General features: G+C 48.1%; 1 protein-coding gene across 1 annotated transcript in view; it reads left to right on the top strand.

Annotated features, from left to right (window-relative positions):
* Window positions 1-454: 454 nt before the first annotated feature.
* Window positions 455-18,267, top strand: part of Ube2e1 (ubiquitin conjugating enzyme E2 E1) — a 49,349-nt gene continuing 31,536 nt past the window's right edge. The window contains exons 1-3 of the mRNA XM_032918272.1: window positions 455-609; window positions 1,139-1,325; window positions 5,465-5,515. Coding sequence (XP_032774163.1) covers window positions 1,174-1,325; window positions 5,465-5,515 — 203 coding nt within the window. The 5' untranslated portion in view covers window positions 455-609; window positions 1,139-1,173. The remainder of the gene's footprint in view (window positions 610-1,138; window positions 1,326-5,464; window positions 5,516-18,267) is intronic.

Genomic DNA, 18,267 nt, shown 5'->3' with positions numbered 1-18,267 from the left:
CTAGTGTAAAACTGCACACGCCTGGTGTGTCCTGAACAGAAACCCGTCTGGGTTTTTTCTCACAGGCGTGACCTCTGCTCCAAGCACGCAATTGCCAGAGGGAGGAACAAGTGTCAGCCCAAAGGAAAACCCAGTTAGGGGATTTTTCCCCCCTCTCTTTACAAACGGATCACTTTTGGGGAGGAGTCAAAGTCCTCGCCAGGAGAGTACCACCTTTTCCCTTCTCCGGCCATCTCACCCCCCAGCCCTTTCCTAAAGCCCTCCTGGGAAGAACTTCCCCTGGTCTCCCCGGCTTCCACCGGGCCCAGTCGTCCCCCAATCCCGCCCGGCTGCCTCGGCTCCGCCCGGCGCCGGGTCCCCAGGCCACGCCGGGGTCGCTCGGGGCTCTGGGGCCGCGGCCCCCAGGTGCGGCGGGGGAGGGGCGCGGGGCGGGGCGGAGAGGAGGAGTGGCGCGGAGCGTGTGCGGCCGGGGAAGCCATTGCCTGGTTAATAGTTGCTGTTGCTGCACTTCCGCTTCTCTCCCAGCGAGAGCGAGACACGAGTGGCCAGGCCCAGCCGCAGCCGCAGCAGCAGCCGCGGCGGCGGCACGGAGCAGCCAGACACAAAGAGGTGCAGGGGGCCCTGGGGCGGGCGGGCGGGCGCGGGGCCGGGGGCGGGCGGCACCCGGGCCACGGGCAGCAGGGCCGGGCGGCGGGGATGGGGCGGCGGGCCGGGGGGCGGGGGCCGCGGAACTGTCAGCGGGGCCCGGTCCCCGCGGGGACCCGCCCGCCCGGGGCGCATTGTGCGCGCCGGCCTGCGAGCGCAGCCCCGCGTGGCCGGGCCTGGCCGGGCGCCGTGTCCCCGCGGCCCACGCGGCCCACGCTCGGCTTCCTCACCCACTCTGGCTGCTCGGCTCGTCCCGACCTCGCCAAACTCGAGCGGACGCCGGGAGGCCTCGGGGACGGCGGCGACGGCTCCTGGCCCTCCTCAGGCCACCCCCCGCGCGATCGCGGCCCCCGCGTCTCTTCGGCCGGTGCGGCAGTGGGCCCGGAGCCTCTGCAGGGCGGCGGGGCGGCCCGGCCCGCGCCCTCCTGACAGCGGAGTTCCCTCTTTGCAGCGCCTGCATGGTCTGTGTTTCTGTTTTGTTTCCTCCCCCTGCAGGGGCCGTTCGCGGGGTGGGGTGGGGGGTTCGCTATGTCGGATGACGATTCGAGGGCCAGCACCAGCTCTTCCTCATCTTCGTCCTCCAACCAGCAGACCGAGAAAGAAGGCAGCACCCCCAAGAAGAAGGAGAGTAAAGTCAGCATGAGCAAAAACTCGAAGCTCCTCTCCACCAGTGCCAAGAGGTATCCCACTCCTTTCTCCACAGGCATCTAGCTTCCCGGTCGCCTCGTGCTGCATGTCAGGGAGGGAGGCTTCAACGACGACGTTCTCAGGCAGGAAAATGGGGCACGGGAGTCCCACCTGTTTTCTCTCCTGCTCGCTGCTTCTGGTTTTGTTAAAGCCCATGTCCACAAGCAGGAGTTGTGGTTGGCCTCGTCCGTTTCTTGTTGGGAGTTTCAAGAATCCTCATTACTTTTATGAGTGACTCGCAGTGTGATTTCAGAGTCTTCGTTCTAGTAATCACGACTTCCCAGAGGCTGTCATCATACTTCATTATTAAGCATACCTTCCTGGGCAAGAGGAGTTCTGACCATCTTCCTTCCTCTTCACCTGTTGCAGGGGTTGTGTTTTCTGAACTGGGTTTCCCCCCCCCCCATACATTACTTAAGGAATAACTAACTCCCATTAGTGGTTAAAGAAATTTACGTGATGTTTTATGGCAGAATTTGAGGAGCCTCTACCTGTTTGGAGAGTTGAGGTAGTGAAAGAATCACTGAGTGACTGTAAACTTATTTTATTTCAGGTATTTTGGGGAGATTTTTTTTTTTTTCCTTTTCTGTTTAAGAACTTCAGTTTGATACTTTTCAGGAAGACTTGTTTATTAGACAGGGTCTCTTGTGGCCCAAACTGGCCTTGAACTCAGCACAACTTCTGTCTCAGCCTCTCGATTGCTGGGGTTACAGAAGTGAGTCACTTACCTCAGCCAGCGATAGTCTTTTGTGTGATAGGCAGGTAGATATACTTTACCTCTGTCGACCTTAAGTCACATTCTCTGATCCCTGTGATCCTTAAAATAGTCTCTAGCAGGTACCTGGGAACTCCCTGACGTCCTTTCATAACTCCTTCTCTTTCTGTTGAGATAGTTGGCCATAGTAAGGAACAGAAACTGTGGGCTGGTGGGGAAGGGCATTCTCTAAAGAATTTAAATGAAGTGGAAGGTCTAAACGGCTTTGGATCTCTCTGCTGAGTAGTGAGCCTGGCACCCAGAGATTGACAGTCTCATCTGTCCTTTTCCCTGACCTGAAATTCAGAAACTTGGTGTGGTGTCTTAGTGACCTAACTGGACTGATATATGGTGACTTCAGTCATTTTAAATGGTTAGTGTTCAGGTCTCGAGAGCAGTGTTGATGCTTTGATAAAACTGCTCTGGGTTTCTCTGGTTTTTGGTTATATCTCAGACCCTCCAGGGTCTTTGATGACCTCTACGAATCTCCCTGAGCCTAGAGTCCATCCGTCTTGCTCTGGATGGCCTTTCTTGGTCACTCTCTGTCTTCTCAGGCTCTCCGTTTCACTTTGGCCTGTCCTGCCCTAGTGCAGGACATGAGCTGTGATGTCAGTGGGGCTTTTGCATTAAGCTAGAAATCGGTGCGTTTGTGACTGTGTTAGGAAGAAAATGGACAGGTATAGAAAGTAGTTTGCTTTTTATCAGTATAGCACAAAAAAATAGATTTCTCCATAGATATAGCTTGTCTTGTATGCTTAGAAGGCTAGAAACTTAGTTCTGGGTGTAGTGGTACAGGCCTTTGATTAGCTCGGCCCTTGGAAACAGGCAGGTAGATGTCCTGTGAGTTCAGTCAGCCTGTTCTATAGGGAGAGTTCCACGACACTCTGTCTCATGAACAAAACACCAAGCAAAAAGTGTAAAACTGTGGTAGCTCAGATGGGAGGGTGTTGGCCGAGCAGGCATGAAGCAGCACCAGGAATGGTAGCACAGGCCTGTAATCCCAGGGCTATGCCAGGTAGGATCAGTCTTCCTTTCTCCAGGTCTCTGGAGGGTAGGAAGAGGCCAACTATAGTGCACTGAGCCCTGCTGCCTTTAGCTGGACCTTCTTCTCCTGTCAAAGGGGACACTGAGTGTTGACTGGAGAAGTTCCTACCCTTAGAAAACCGTTGGGACTAGATGGACGGCCACTGCCATTACTTGTCAGCCTGGCCTACGAGGGACAAGTGGGGAGCAGCTGGTAAAGAGACATGGCAAGTGGGAAGGGCAGCTGGGGATCAGCAAGTGACGGCTTTACCTGCAAGCCAGTGTGCTGTCCTCGCCTGAATACAGCAGGTTTAGACGCCTAGAGAACTTGTTCCAGCAGTGGCTTTGTGCGTTGAAGGAGAGCTAAGGTCAACATCGAAAGACAAAAAGTGGAAAGGGTGTCTAGGGCAGGATGAAAGGGAGAAGTTAGGACGGTGGGTTGAAATGTGTTGGTTTGGAAGGTAGGTGCTGCCTAATGAAGTTGGAAAGGTCATGTGTACCAGGAGATGGTGGAAAAGGAAACCTATGTGGGCAGAGTAAGGGGATTCATTCACTGTGGAGCGTGGTCTCCAGCAGGAAGTACACAGAGCTGGACCCACGTTTTAAACAGGCCTTTGAGTCACTGCAGACCTTGGCTTAGTGTCTGGACATGCTGCAGATGGTGGCGTTTGAGGCTCAGTGAGTAAAACTCAGTGGTATTGGACTTTAAAAAAACTTATAGCTTTATTTTGTGTGTATTCATGTATGTATGTGTGGATTCAGGCATGTCAGGGTACACGTGTGGAGGTCAGAGACCGAATTGCTGAAGACAGTTCTCTTCTCCGCTTGTAGATTCCAGGGATTGAACTGGGGTCATCAGGTAGGATCCAGGCATCTCTGGCTGTGAGCTATCCCCAGCCTTAAAAGCTTCACCTTCTAAGCATTAAAGGAGCAATTTGTTCCTTTTACAGCTCAGGGGGACACATTTGCTTTCAGATCTGAAAATGGTTAGTTCCAACACATACAGGAATCTGGAAGCTAGTCCTCCGAACTAACATCCATTTGGGAATGAAACACCAGATGCAAGCCTAAAGGGACCAGGATTCTTACTGGAAGTGGTAGAATTTAGCAGGACACTAATAATGTCAGTAGAGATTGGATGTTCTAAACGGGACCACATTTGGAGGGACAGGAAGTCTCTTCAATAGGAAACTTTGAAGAACTTCCCCAGGCACCACTCAATTTGTTTTCCTTTTAACTCGGAAGAAGTACCAGCTAAAAATGTCAGTGCTTCATAGCAGGCTTCTTCTTACCCTCTGAAAACCACTGGAAAGGGAAAAACACCCATTGTCATTCAGATCGCCGAGTTTGCTTGTTGTCCTCTTTTTTGCCTTGGTGGATTTTTAAGTTGCCCGTTAGGATGAGAAGTTATACATAGTCTCCCTTTAGGAGAAGTAGCTTAAGGCCCCAAAGTTTGTCGTTTTAACTGGTGCCCTCAGCGCCTGAGTTAGCAGAAGAGGAGACAAAGGCCAGGGCCCGGTGTGAACTGTCAGTGGCTTCGGCCTAAGGGTGGGGGATGGGCTCTTTGTGAGGTGAGGAGGTGCGGAGAGACCAATGCGGGCCTGCAGGGCTGGGGCTGCCCGAGCAAGCTCGTCCTCGGCCCGGGCGGCCGGGAAGTCCGGGGCTGGGCACCGGCCAGTGCTCCCGAAGGGTGCAGGCGGCGGTGCACCTGTGCGGGGCCGCTGGGGGTCCTGCCGTCCTCGGCCCCACCCAGCACTTCCTGGGCCGCTCGACCCTTGACGGTGGCGGTCACTAGGGCCCCGAGCGGCCATATTGGCTCTGCCGGCAGGCCACTGTGCCCCGGTGCGGGCAGGGTCTGGGTCTGAGCAGCACTGACCTGCTGAGGGCGCTGATGTGGCGGGTCCCGGCCTGCAGGGGGCGCTGGTGTGCGGGGTCCTGGCCTGAGGAGGGTGGAGGGTACCTGACGGGTTGGTGGTCTGCTGGGAGACTCAGAACGATGGGCCTGGCCTGGGGGTGGGGCTGCTGAGTGGAGTCACTGTTTAGGGAGCAAGAGGTCCAGGTTCGGGCAGGGAGACCAGACCTGACAACCACTGCTGGGTCCCAGGTCTGGGAATCCCAGGGGAGACTCAAACTGTTTACATGGAAAACACGGAGGGCAACTGTTTTTGTGTGCTTGGCAGTATTGGAAGCCCTATGCTGTCAAGGGTGGGAGAGCCTGCAAGCTGCTCCCCTGCACTGGGAAGTCTCCCCAGCCTGGGACCTCTGGGTATCCTCTCCTTCCGCAGTGGAGGTAAGGTGGGCTACCGACCTGATTCTGGAAGGGCTTCTGACTAACCTTGTTTCCTGATCTCCCAGGATCCAGAAGGAGCTGGCAGACATCACTTTAGACCCTCCGCCAAACTGCAGGTAAGCTACCTATGGATTGTCTTAAAATTCTTCTATCTTGTGCTTTCTATTAGTGAGTTTTGCTTTTCTTCTATGGCCTGTGCATGGTGTGGTGCTAACATCAGATGAAATGTGTGTGTGTCAGTGGGTATGGCATGCAGCAGGCTGAGGTCTGCTGAGAGAGACGTGATGGGTTTCCATGGAGTGGGCACTTGTGTATAGGAACAAAACTGAGGTTAGGTAAAGGAGCTTGCCTGCTGTAGTGTAGCTATAGGCGAGGTCGGCCTTTACACGTGCAGTTTTGGGGCATTTTGTGTTCTTATTACTTCGCTGGAATAACCTTACCACAGCTCTAAGATGCTGGAGCGTGCGGTGAGAACAAGCTGGCCCTCAGACCTACTCTCATATGCGATTCTGTTTTGAGTTTGCAAAGCAATTCCGGAAGTAGCTAGTGACCTTAGTAGAATAATTTTGCTTTAAACTTTTAATTTAAACTCTTAAAAGGTGATGTTTTTGTTGATGTTGCTTCATCTAGTGTGAAAACAGTTTGAAGCCAGCTTTCAATTAGCTTTATTTAAAATCACCAGTTTTGCATTTTTGAGTCAAGGTGGCAAGAAGTCATGATGATTTGTCTAAACTGATACTTGAATCATGGAGGTTTAAAAAAAATCTCTGAGCCAGGATCAGCCTTGAATGAAGGCGAGGTTTCACTGGTGCTTTAAGTTCATAGGTAGAAGTGACGGCAAGTATTAGTGGATACACAGCAAGTATGCACAGACATGTAGGGTGGGAGCTAAATGAAATATTTTGCTTTTAGCACTCATGTTTTAAAACCACGACTGGTGGATTAAGAGCAGAATTTCGTGTTGCTATTGACTTACTTCTCTGTGCGCGGCTGCATGTGGAGATTAAAGGACAACTTCGTGGGGTTGGTCGCTCCTACCTTTATGTAGCTGTTAGGGATAAACTCGGGCTGCCAGGCTGGAGCCGAAAGCGGCTTCCTCTCGAGCCTTCTGCTCTGCCCTAGTGCTTCTGTTTTGTAAGAATTTGTTCATAATATTGACCAGAATTTGTGGTACATTTTGGAATTTTGTCCTGATTTGTAGGAAAGTTATTTTCAGTATTAGGTACTTTTTTTTTTTTTTCTCGAGACAGCGTTTCAGGCTGGCCTCAAACAATGTCTAGCTGAGGGTAACCTTGAGTGTTTCATTCTCCTGTCATTACCTTGCCCCTAGCACGGGCCTTACAGGTGTGGGGTGTCGTGTTGGCTTTATACCAGGCTAATCTCAGGGCCTCATGCATGTACTCTACCAGCTGAAAGTTAGTTAGACCATGCTCTTTAACTGAGTCTCTCATTGTTCTCATGGTTTCTTCTGTGGCTGGTCATTTTTCAGTGGTTGAGAATTAGAGAACTATTAAAAGACGCAAGCCCAGGCTTCCCTGGGTTGTTTGTGTGGATCAGACATTCCCTACGGCAGGTCCGTGCGGTAGCTGCCGCTGCTGTTGGTGTCAGCTCCCCTGTGTGTGGCTCCGCTGAGCCTCAACAGCTCTGGCTGCTCACATTAGAACCTGTAGCTTCCAGCGAGTATCGGTCGTTCAGACACAGAGTGGCTTTCTCGTGAGTGAGTGCTATCAGATTTAAAACCGTAAACAATTTGAAGATTTTCACGAGATAGTCGTCTTTCAGAAGCAGGATAAGTACGCTTGAGTCCATGTTGTAGCGGGTTTGTCTGTGAGAGGTTTGTGTTTCTGAAGCATGAAGGACTTTTTGTCTTTGTAAATAATTGCGCCTTCAAACTGAAGTCCTGAGCATTACCCACACCTGGGGGTGCCGTGCACTGCATCACAGTGGCGTGGCAGACCTTGCCACTCAGACATTTTGGGAAGAGTGATTTCCAAGAATGCACAAGGGATCTTTATTTTCCACAGGTGTCTATTTTAAGCTGCCCTTTACAAATAGCATCTGCTTTAATTTCTGGAGATTTCCCCACTGGATTGTAAGTCTAATTCTCAACCTTCCTACTGCTGTGACCCTTTATACAGCTCCTTCTATTGTGGGAACCCCGGACCATATAAAATTGTTTCTGCTGCTACTTTGTAACTAGCTTTGCTACTGTTATGAATGTTAATGTGAATATCTGATAGGCAGGATATTGCTATGCGACCCCTGTGGTAGGAGGTCAGGACCCACAGGTTGAGAACCACCGTTTTAAGTGATAACGAATTTGAGTTTCTGCTTTTGACTGCCTTCCTGGTGTTACCGCCCTGTGTTATGCTGTGGTTTCAGTCCTTAGCTCTTGTCCGAGTTTGACTTTATATTTTGTGCTGCTGCCTGTATAGAAGTGAAAACCAGTGTTTAAAATAGCATTTATTCATGTTGTGTATGTGTGAGGACGCACATGTGCCACAGTGTACATAAGAATGTCAGAGGACAACTTGGAGAAGTCCTACCGTGTGGGTCTTAGGGACCCAACTCAGGCTATCAGACTTGGGGGCAAGTGCCTACCTGTTGAGCCATCCTCCCTGCCTCTCTATAAGACGTAACTATTTAATATTTTGATGGCCTTTCTTGTTGGAGACAGAATAGATGCTTGGATGCTTTTGAAGTCGGCTTCCAATTAAGACGTGTGAATTAAGTGATACAATTAAGACATGTGAATTAAGTGGTACATTAATGTTTTTCTGGTGTACCTCAGCATTAGTACTCAGTGCTTCACAGTGAAACTATAAGTTATTGAATAAACTGGAAAATTGGTTTTCACTTACTGAGTTTGAGGTAGTTTTACCCTTTCCAGGACTTCATTCTGTCAGCATGAGTGTGTGGATTTAAGTTTAGACACATTACTTTGTTAAAGCACAGCAGGGGCGTACAGTATCCTCCCAGGGGGCAGCGACCTACTGTGCAGGAGCGCTCTCTGCACCAGAGGCCAGAGGCGTGCTGCTTGTTCTTGCTAGCATCTGCACTCCACAAAACAGTTTGCACCCCAAGTTGCTGATCCCCGAACCTTGTGTGAGTTGCAGTTGCTAAATATGTTGCACGAGAAATTAATTGTATTGAGTAGATTTTTATATATAAATTCTGTACACATGTGTTTCTGAGTATGGGTTTGTGTTAATGCTCATGGAAGTCAAAAGAAGGCATTGACCTCTGGAGTTACATACGGGTGGTTCTGAGCTCCCATCGTGAATTCTGAAATGGAATTTGGGTCCCCTTACCTAAGCAAGACCCTTAGCTACTGAGCCATCACTAGCCCCAGAGACTTTGAAAAATATAAATAAATATAAATTGATTTATATTGCAATGTAAATTAAATTCTTACTTTCAAATATCAAACTGTTTTAGTGATATGTATGAATCTTTCTCCTTCTTTCTCCCCACCCCCCCCGTGTGTGTGCGAGTGTGTGCGCGAGTGTGTGCGCGAGTGTGTGCGTGTGCATGCGTAAGGAATTAACTGTTTCTGGAGTTCACCGTGCATTTGGTTATGCTGTTTATCTATCATTGGCTCTTGTTGAAGGAGGAAATTGTGACTCCTGTAGCAGTTCCACAGCTCGCTCCATTTCAGAAAAACCATGCCCTCTAGAAGCCGTGGTGTCTGAGCCACGAGGCTCATTGTGTAGCTGTCATTTGTAGCCCACAGCCCATACTTTGCTAAATTGATCGCTAGCTGGATGACTAAACATGAATGGTTTTGGATAGTAAGTTACTCATCATAAGTGGCTATTTTGCCTAAGTCCTTTCTACTTTAGTTTTGATAGGAATGTCTATATTATAAGCAAGGCTCTAGTGCTAATGGAAACCTAAAGTTCAGAATTTTGGTTGCTGTCATTACAGATAAAGTATTTTTGAGAAGTCACTAAGCCTTTTAAGCACGGACAGAGGGTAGCAAAAATGAACTTTTCTCTATATAATGTTATTTTATTTGACAAGTGTTTTTATTTTACTTTTTTTATTTATTTGACTATGTAACATTGAGTCAGTACCTTCCCCACCCAGAGTTATATTACATACAGATACATTTTTTTCCTTTTAAAGAATTTTGAGGTGAAACAACATAATTAACAAAACAAAACAGAATTCGAGGACAGCAAGGGATACAGAGAGAGACCCTGTCTTGTAAAACCAAAGAGCAACCAAAAAAAGCCCAGAAAAACAAGCAGTACATCTGTCTCATAGTTCTCAGCCTTATCCTCTCGGCTAAGAGGGCCCATTGCTTATCTTGTCTACCTCTCAGTGTTTGGAAGCCCAACTTTGTCTTCATGTAGCTCAGGCTGACCTTGAACTTGCTGTTTCGTGAGGATGACTGAGCTCCTCGTCTTCCTGCTTCCACCTGCAAATGCTGAGGTTCCCGCTTCCTGCTAGCACTCCCTTGCTTTGAGACAGGTTCTTGCTGTGTAACTAGGCTAGCTCTGAATTCATCATCCTCCTGCTTTGCCTCCTGGTAAGGAGTTATGAATCATTAAAGTTTCTGTATTGAATAGTGAACGCATTGGAGCAGGATAGTGTCAGTAGTTGTACAGTGTTGCAGATGTAATAGTGTCACTGAATCGTACACTTAGAATGTTAAAATGCTAAATTGTATATAGTCGGTTGTGTATGTAAAACCACAATAGGACAGAGGTGATTCCCTGAGAGGGCTGCTCTTTAGGGGCTGGGGTGTGTGAGAGGATTCACAACTACCCACAATTCCATCTCCGAGGGGTCCGGTGCTTTCTTGTGGTCTTCACAGGTAGCCACACTCACACAGAAACATGCACGTAGATAAATCTTTAAAAAAGTATTTTAAAACACAGTAAAACAATATTGTTAAATGTTTTTTTTAAAAAATCCTTGTAGCTCAAGAGGTGAAAGTGGTTTTAAGGAAAGGCACCCATTGTCTCCGCCACAGCCTTATTGCTTGTTGTACATGAGGTGGTTCATCATCTGTGAGCGGTGCTGAGGTATTGACGTAGTAGCCACCAGTGCCTTGGTGTGAGGGCAGAAGAGAGAGATGGCTTTGCCCTCACTGCGCAGCCCGCGGCTGGAGCACTTACTCATCTGGGAAGATTTCAGGAGGATTGGATTGAAGAGTGAGATGTAGACTCACTGGAGGAAGCTGCCAGCAAACGTGGTGGAGGGCAGGCAGGGAGAGCTGTCACATGGCGGGTGAGCCTTTGGCTTCAGAGTGCAGAACAAGTGGGAGGGTGTAAGGAGAGTAAAATGTGAGCTCCTCTGTCAAGCCACGGGCTTGCATTTCACTTTAGAGAAGACATTAGAGAATCTTGGAAACTTTTGAGTGGGAAATGAAATGTTGATGAAACAATTTGACAAAGACAAGGACAGCATGAGGCTGAGTAGGAAGCAGTAGACTTAGTTGGTGCTGTAGTGCGAGGCCAGAGGTCTTGGGAAACAGGCAGCAGCAGGCTTGAACCAGAAGAACCAGGAAACTTGCCTGCTGAAGGGAAACAGGGGTTTTGGGTTTGAGTAGCACAGAAGCTAGGACAGGAAAAATGGCTTAGAGAGGCAAGTTCTGTCCCCAACGTTGTTCTGTGGATCATATATAGTGTCGAGCATGTTGCTGCCACAGAGTAGACCATGATTGTAGTTTGATTTTATATCTGAGCTTATTTGATCAATTATTGAACTCTCAGCTCTGTCTGCGTTTAGGTTAGATTAGGCAAATTAAGTAGACTATAAATTCTTCAAGAGGCAAAGGCGATGACTTACGTTTTTGTTTCTGACCCTGTAGGTTTCCCCCAACTTTTCAATTGAAAGATTTCAGAGCTATAAAAGAAAGACATCGGGAGACTAGTGTAATATACTTCAACTGTCTATGGAAACTTTACATTTGTATAGTTCTTAGTTTCATTATTGATGAGATAAATACCATGACCAAAACCAACTTAGGGTAGAAAGCCTTTTATTCTATCTGTCATTGAGACACATCAGAGCAGGTCTGCCAGCTGGTCCATACTGCATCACCTCTGACCAAGGAAACAAGCAGAAGAAGCCATAGAGTTCTGCTTGCTGGCGTGTGCAGGCAATGCTTGGTCAGCTTCCTTAGACAGCCCAGGACAGGCCTGGCTAGGGAGTGTTGCCACCTGCAGTGGGCTAGGCCTTCCTTATAACAATCAAAAGGACAATTCCCCACAGACACATCAGTCCTAGTGGTTTCTCTCTTGAGAGTCCCGGATGATCGTAGGTTGTCAGCCTCACAGCCAGAGCTGACCAGGACACGTGGTTTCTTTGTTTAACTCTCATAGAGTGTGAATGAAGTGGTGAAGTATGCCTGAGTCAAAGGTGCGAAGGCTGAAGGTGACTTTCCACATGAGTTTGGAAAGTTTTTGATGGTGAAGTGGATGAGATCCTCCGGGAAGAAGAGGGCTAGCATTTGTGTTCTAAAAGCTGGTCACAAACCACAGTAACAGCACAGGGAAGACTGAGGCAGGAGGAGCAATTGTGGGCTACATAGCAAGTTCCAGATAGAACCGTGTTCTGAGGAATGTCTGTAATGAAGGACAGGTAAAGAAAGATCTGGAAAAAGAGGAAGCCAGGAACAGGAAGGGCCGCCATGGCTCTGGGAGCTTCTCAGTGTGGTTTTTGGTTTTGGGTTTCAGTGTTTTGTTTTGTTTGTTTGTTTGTTTGTTTGTGTTTTTTGTAATAGACCAAAAAGGGAAAGCAAACAGAGAAGGATGGAGGGACAAGAGGAAGATGGGACAGTTTTTAAACAGAAAAAAAGAAGGTAGAATGTGGAGTTGAGCTATTGGCGAAGGCTGCAGGTGTGGTGGGGGACAGCTCTCGGTGTGGGAGCACTCACTCCACCTCGGAGCAGCGGCATCTGCCTCCTGCCTGCCCTCCCGTGAGAGCAGGGACTGCGCTGTCTCCGCATCCCTGTGGTGCCTAGAAACGGTCGATCCTCACTGCGAATTGAACTCATAAACTGGAAGTGACTGGTGTCAACCTGAGGGGTCACAGAACATCTTCCTACATTGTTTAACAAAGAACGCAAAGAAGAGTTGGGGAAGCTGTCTCACAGCTGTCCCTGGCCCCGGGCATTGTTGGCAGTTTGGGCCCTCCAGAGTCACAGAGGGGCAGGACATCAGTGTGATTTAAATAAAAACAGATGTGGTCTGTTCTCCATACTGGACCGGTAGTAGAATTTAAAAAATAGCATAGTGTACACTTTCGTTTTATAAGGTTGTCTACAAGGAAGCAGTGGTGTAGGGATGCTAAATAAACTGGGGTCCAGTACCCTAAAGCCGTCCCAAACAGGTGGCTGTTAGAGGAGCTGGAACTGACCCTCCTGAGATGTCTGATGCGCTCCTGTCACCAGTAGAGTGCAATAGGGCTTACATAGGAAACCGTTCTCACGCATCCGCTCACTCAGCCCTGCCTTGAGTGAGACACAGGGCGGGCCTGGTACCTGGTGCAGCTTGTCCTTCTCACCCCGGGCACCTCCTCCTCTTGGAGGCTAGGAGCTCATCAGACCTGTGCTTGGGAGGCTAATGAATGCTGGAGCTGCTATATTCAAACCAGTCTTCCCTTTAATATGCTCATGTGACTGTGAGTAGCTTTCCAGAACCCATATCGCATGGGGGAGCCTTTGGGAGCCATGGTGCTGCCTGGGGCAGGGCCCTCTGCCTGTCAGAGTGTGTGAACTTGACAAGTTAGTAACATGACAGATGAGAAGAGAAGTGCTGATGTCATCCAGCTCTTGCATAGTGTCCAGAAGCAGCTTGACCACTAGTGTCACATCAGACTTCCCCAGCCTGGACTGTGTCAGTACTGTTTCCTGTAATATTAATCAATGGTGTGGTCTCAGTAGGGCTCTTGGCATTGGTATGATGACGACTGATACTGTCAGGACTTTAGGCATTTGTGTCTGTTTAGATGATAGATGGAAAGCTTGTGTGGGGTATACCCCAGTAAATCTTACAGAAAAAGACTTGAACTTGATATGATATATCATACCTCTAATATCAGCACTTGTCTGAAGCAGGAAGATTGCCTTGAGTTTGGGCATAGCCTGTGCTACAGAATGAGACTCTGTCTCAAAACAAACAATCAAAACAAAAACAAAAGCAAAACCTAGAAAAAACAGTTTGGGATAATCTTATTAGCAGAAAGAAGAAAATTGCTCAGTGTGGCAGCTGTAAACTGTGTTGAGTACTGCCATTGCTCTGCAGGGCTAAGCCAGAGCTGTGGACCGTGGACTTTAGTAGGTGTCTTTTGTTAAGGTGTTTATAGCTGTGATAAAGACCATGCAACTTGAGGGAAGTCAGGTTAGGAACTGAAACAGACCATGGAGGGCTGCTGCGATCCATCTGGCTGGCTTCTCATGATTTGCTCAAACTGCTTCCTTACACGACTCAGGGATGCACCGTCCACGGTGAGCTGGATCCTCACACATCAATCATTAATCAAGAAAACGCTCCACAGGCTTGCCAGGAGCAGTTTCTTAATTGGGTTTCCACTTCCCAGATGACTCTTGTATCAGGTTGACATAAATCTAGCCAGCACAGTGGGCAATACAGACAGCAATAAAGGGATTTGTACACCTCGTGATGTGATGGCTGGTAGGAAAGAACTTGTGGAGTACAGTGATAAAGGACCATTGGGTGTGTGTGTGTGTGTGGGTGTGGGTGTGGGTGTGTGTGTAGGTGTGCTTTCAGACTTATAAATACACTCCAGCAAAGTACTCAGAGAAGACAGGAAGAAGCCAGGCCAAAGTGCTGTGAGAAGGTCCAGTGAGGAGACAGAAGAGGAGGCTCGGGTACGGTAAAGAGTTGGGGGAGCCCTTCTTGATGTTGAGCTACAAGTGACACTTACCTCAGCCGTGGGCTGAAGGGCAGTAAAACCTGGCCTAGAGCCAGGCTCCGTGTGCTGGGAAGTCAGGCTGGAAATGACTGTTCAGACAAAGTGGGTGTGAGGTTGTTTCCCACCAGGCATCCGAACTAAGGTGTCAAATAGAAGTTAGGTACAGGGGTTGGGACTCAGGAATATTTTGAGGATGTTTGGTAGACCTCACTGTTGAATCTGGTGGATGGGGAGGCCTGTGACTCACTCAGAGAGAGGGGGATGGCCGAGGAGCTCTGTGGGGCTTGAACATCTTGCTTACACTTAGCTATCCACACTTCCCTAGTGTGATAGTGGAGAGGGAATGTCAGGAAGTGGTGGCTGGCTGTTCTCAGATAGAGTGGCCATTAAGCCTAGCATGATGCCTGCCGGGCACAGGGAAGTCAGCCAGCAAGTCCTCACTGCACAGCACAACCCCAGGTGTGGTGCTGACCACATTGTACAGATCCACGTTACAGAACACAGAAAAGGGGATGGTTTTTCAGTTAAAAAAGATGTTTCTGTTCTCAGCTAAAAGATTTCATTGTATTTATCCAGAAAAGTGATTCATTATTTCTTTTGCCCTCTTTAGGCAAAATTACTTAATTCCTAGAATTCTTTTTTTTTTTTAAAGATTATTTTTGCTTATGTGGGTGTGAGAGAGAATAAGAACGAATGCGCTATCTGCCACATGTGTGCTCACCCAGAATGTCCAGAAGGGGGCGTCGAACCCCTGAAGCTCAAGTACATACCATCCTTCCGACCCCTAGATTTACTTATTTTATTCTTGAAAGAGGGTCCCCTGGCTGGCCTTGAGCTTGCTGTGTAGTCCAGGCTAGCCTGTCTCTGCTTCCTAAGCAGTGGGATTAAAGGTGTGACCCCCACGCCTGGCTCCCAGGACCCCAAAATACACCTGGCAAACATCCTCTCTCCCTTGAGCCAGCCATACCGACTTTAGACTATGCATGTTCTCTTGGTCTTGCCTAATTTCATTAATTTGGGGAAATGTTTGGAAACAGGAGTTGTGGTCATGGAGCCTTAGATGCTACCTGAGTCAAGTGGGTGGAAAGGTGGACCACAGGTGTCTTGTCTGCAGAGGGATCTCACTGCAGAGTAAGTTAGATTTCTCCCACCACCACGACCTTGCCTTCTCTGGGAACACACTTCACTTTTAAAACATAATTTACTGGAATTGGTGTTATAAAAATTTATTTCTTGGCAGAGTTTGCTAGAGCACATTTATCCTCATAGAAGATCATTCAATTGGTTTACATAAAAGACCCTCAAAGAAAACATTTGTTTTATTACATGCACCCGAGAGGCTTTCTAAAACATGAGTGATAATGTTCCTCTAACCTAAGTAAATATCCCAAAATAACTGTAGCTTCCTGCTTATAGTAAGGTGTACACGGCGCCTGGCAGTGGACCGCAGCTTCGCTTCTGCGGCGTTGCCCTTTGTCCTGGCCGCAGAGCCCTCTTAGAGTATATCCTTGGCCACATCGTTTCATCCCTAGAGGGACTGGTGTGGGACCTTGGGGTGTTCTCACACACAGGGTAGGTGCCGCAGGATGGCGAGGGCCCCTAAGTGCCAGTGAGGATACCATTCTTGTTCCAACTGTAACCTTGGATTTGTGTCCCCAATAAAATAGATTGTCCTTTATTTTACTCTTACCAGTTTATAAATGTGGAAGTGTACTCTGTAGTGTAGCACCTGCAAGTTAAAACGTGTCTTTGGAGGAAAAGTCAAGGTGTTCTGACCTTCAGCCCAGGGTGTGCAGGTGGGGATGTCGGCTCTCCTCTCATTTCTCTGTGAGCTGTGCATCAGCAAGGAGTTACGGAGAAGTGTTCTTTGCTGCGGAGGCTTTTTTTTTTTTAAGATTTATTCATTTATTATATATAAGTACACTGTAGCTGTCTTCAGACACACCAGAAGAGGGCATTGGATCTCTTTACAGATGGTTGTGAGCCGCCTCTCCAGCCTGCTGTGGAGGTTAACACACGGAAAGTGCTGCTGACTTTATCTGGGTGCTCCCAGTGACCCAGCAGTGACCGTGCTGTCTTGTTTTATTTCCCAGAGCCACTACTAAGTCCTTTCTGTATGTAGTGGCTGGTCGTGGTCTAACTGCCATCGCTTTGCAAAGGGTGTGCTTCCATGACAGGCCCTCTGAGCCCCTCTTGCAGCTGTGAGTCTTCCCAGCGCCCTTCAGGGCTCTGAGGGACCTAGGACTGAGCATGGCACATTGCTTACTGCAGTGTGCTGACTTCATTCTCCGCATGTCTAGTAACATTTTCCTTCGTGCTTGGAATCTTTGTCAACTCATGCTTAATTTCTATGTTTCTCTCATCCTAGTCTGCTCCCTTCCTTTCTATTCTTTTAAGAAAATTGTGGCTAGCCATTTGGATTTTCTCAGAAATTTCTTATGAACATGTTCACTTAGCCAGAAAATACTTCGTTACATTTGAATTTTCATGAAGCAGATAAAACTTGATGTACCTGTCTATGATGATAGCTCTGTGGTAGAGTGCTTATCTAGCATGCGTGAGGTCCTAAGTTCAATTCCCACCACCACTACAAACAGACAAAGTCCTGCAGCCAGATAATAGTTGAGTGACTAGAGTGCTTGCCCAGTGTGCACAAAGCCCAAGTTTGGTCCCCAAAACCAAGTAAAGTTGATAAGTGGTACATGCCTGTAATCCTACACCCCAGAGGTGGAGACAGGAGGGTCTGAATCAGGGTCATCCTTGGCTACGTTGAAAGTTTAGCCTGGGATATGCGAATCCCACCATAACAAAAACTTCCATGTACCAGACCATATGTATTAATTCTCACGGACCTAACCATTGAGGGCGTTGTTTAGACCTCAGTTAGAGTAGACCACGTTAAGCAGGGTTCTGGTTTTTTAAATGAATCTTTAACATACGTAGCATACCAAACACTTGCCATTGCATATGAGGGTTGTCTGTTAAACAGCAGATGCCGGTCATTCCAGTTAAGTTGTCGCTGCTTTTGAAATTGTTTTGAGGTCTCACATGATTATCAGTGACTCGACTGGAGTGGGCAGCGGTCTCCTTCCTACTGTCTCACGTGTAATTAGTCTGTTTCTCTGGGACCCGGTAAGCAGTATAAATTGTTGCAGTCCTGCTGCCACTCTGTTACGTGCTTCCCTGGGTCCCTTCCTTACATGGCCCAGCTGAGGACAGTGACTCCTTGAAGTATATTCCCACTCATTCTCATAGTCACTGAGTGATTTCTGTTATGCCACATATTCTCAAGTTAACCCTGGAAAGGTGGAGTTCCCGTGATGGGGAACATTCATTCATAATGCCGTAAGAGAGACCTGTGTCTCCAATAAAAGAGTTTTATCCTTAATTTACTGTTGCCTGTTTCTATGGGAAGCACCTTCTGTATCATTCAAAGCAACCTCAGGTTAACTGCCGTAGGAGCTGGCCAGTTAGGGCAGTGGCTAGTGCCACTGAGAGAGAGATGACACTGGATGGTAAAAACCCAACCTTGAGGAGGGCATTTTAGGCCAAATGGCAGCAAGTGGGAGAGCGGTAAGTGTGGGGATGGCCAGGGTGGCTAGAGTGGTGAGGGTAGTAGCCTGGTGGAGAGATGGGTAGCAGTGGCATGCTGTTCTCTTAGTTTCATGAGGAAGCCCATGGGTGGAGCCTACATAGAGGAGTGCCCAATAGTCCTCAGTACCATTGGCCTACATCTGAAGAAAGACACTACTTGATTACTTGCTATTTATTTGTTTATTTATTTGAGATTTTGACTTCTTTTATTATTATTACATTTTGGGCTTTGTTTACAGTTATTTTAGTAGCCTCAAAAAATCAGGGTAGCCATAAGTCAGAGTTTTATTGCTGTGAAGAAACACCATGACCGTGGCAACTCTTACAAAGGAAAACGTCTAGCTGGGGCTGGCTTACAGCTCCATGATTGTCACAGCAGGAACAT

This window comes from Rattus rattus, chromosome 12 (genome assembly GCF_011064425.1).
Source record: "Rattus rattus isolate New Zealand chromosome 12, Rrattus_CSIRO_v1, whole genome shotgun sequence".
Taxonomy (NCBI): domain Eukaryota; kingdom Metazoa; phylum Chordata; class Mammalia; order Rodentia; family Muridae; genus Rattus; species Rattus rattus.
This window is presented reverse-complemented; position numbering and strand designations above follow the sequence as displayed.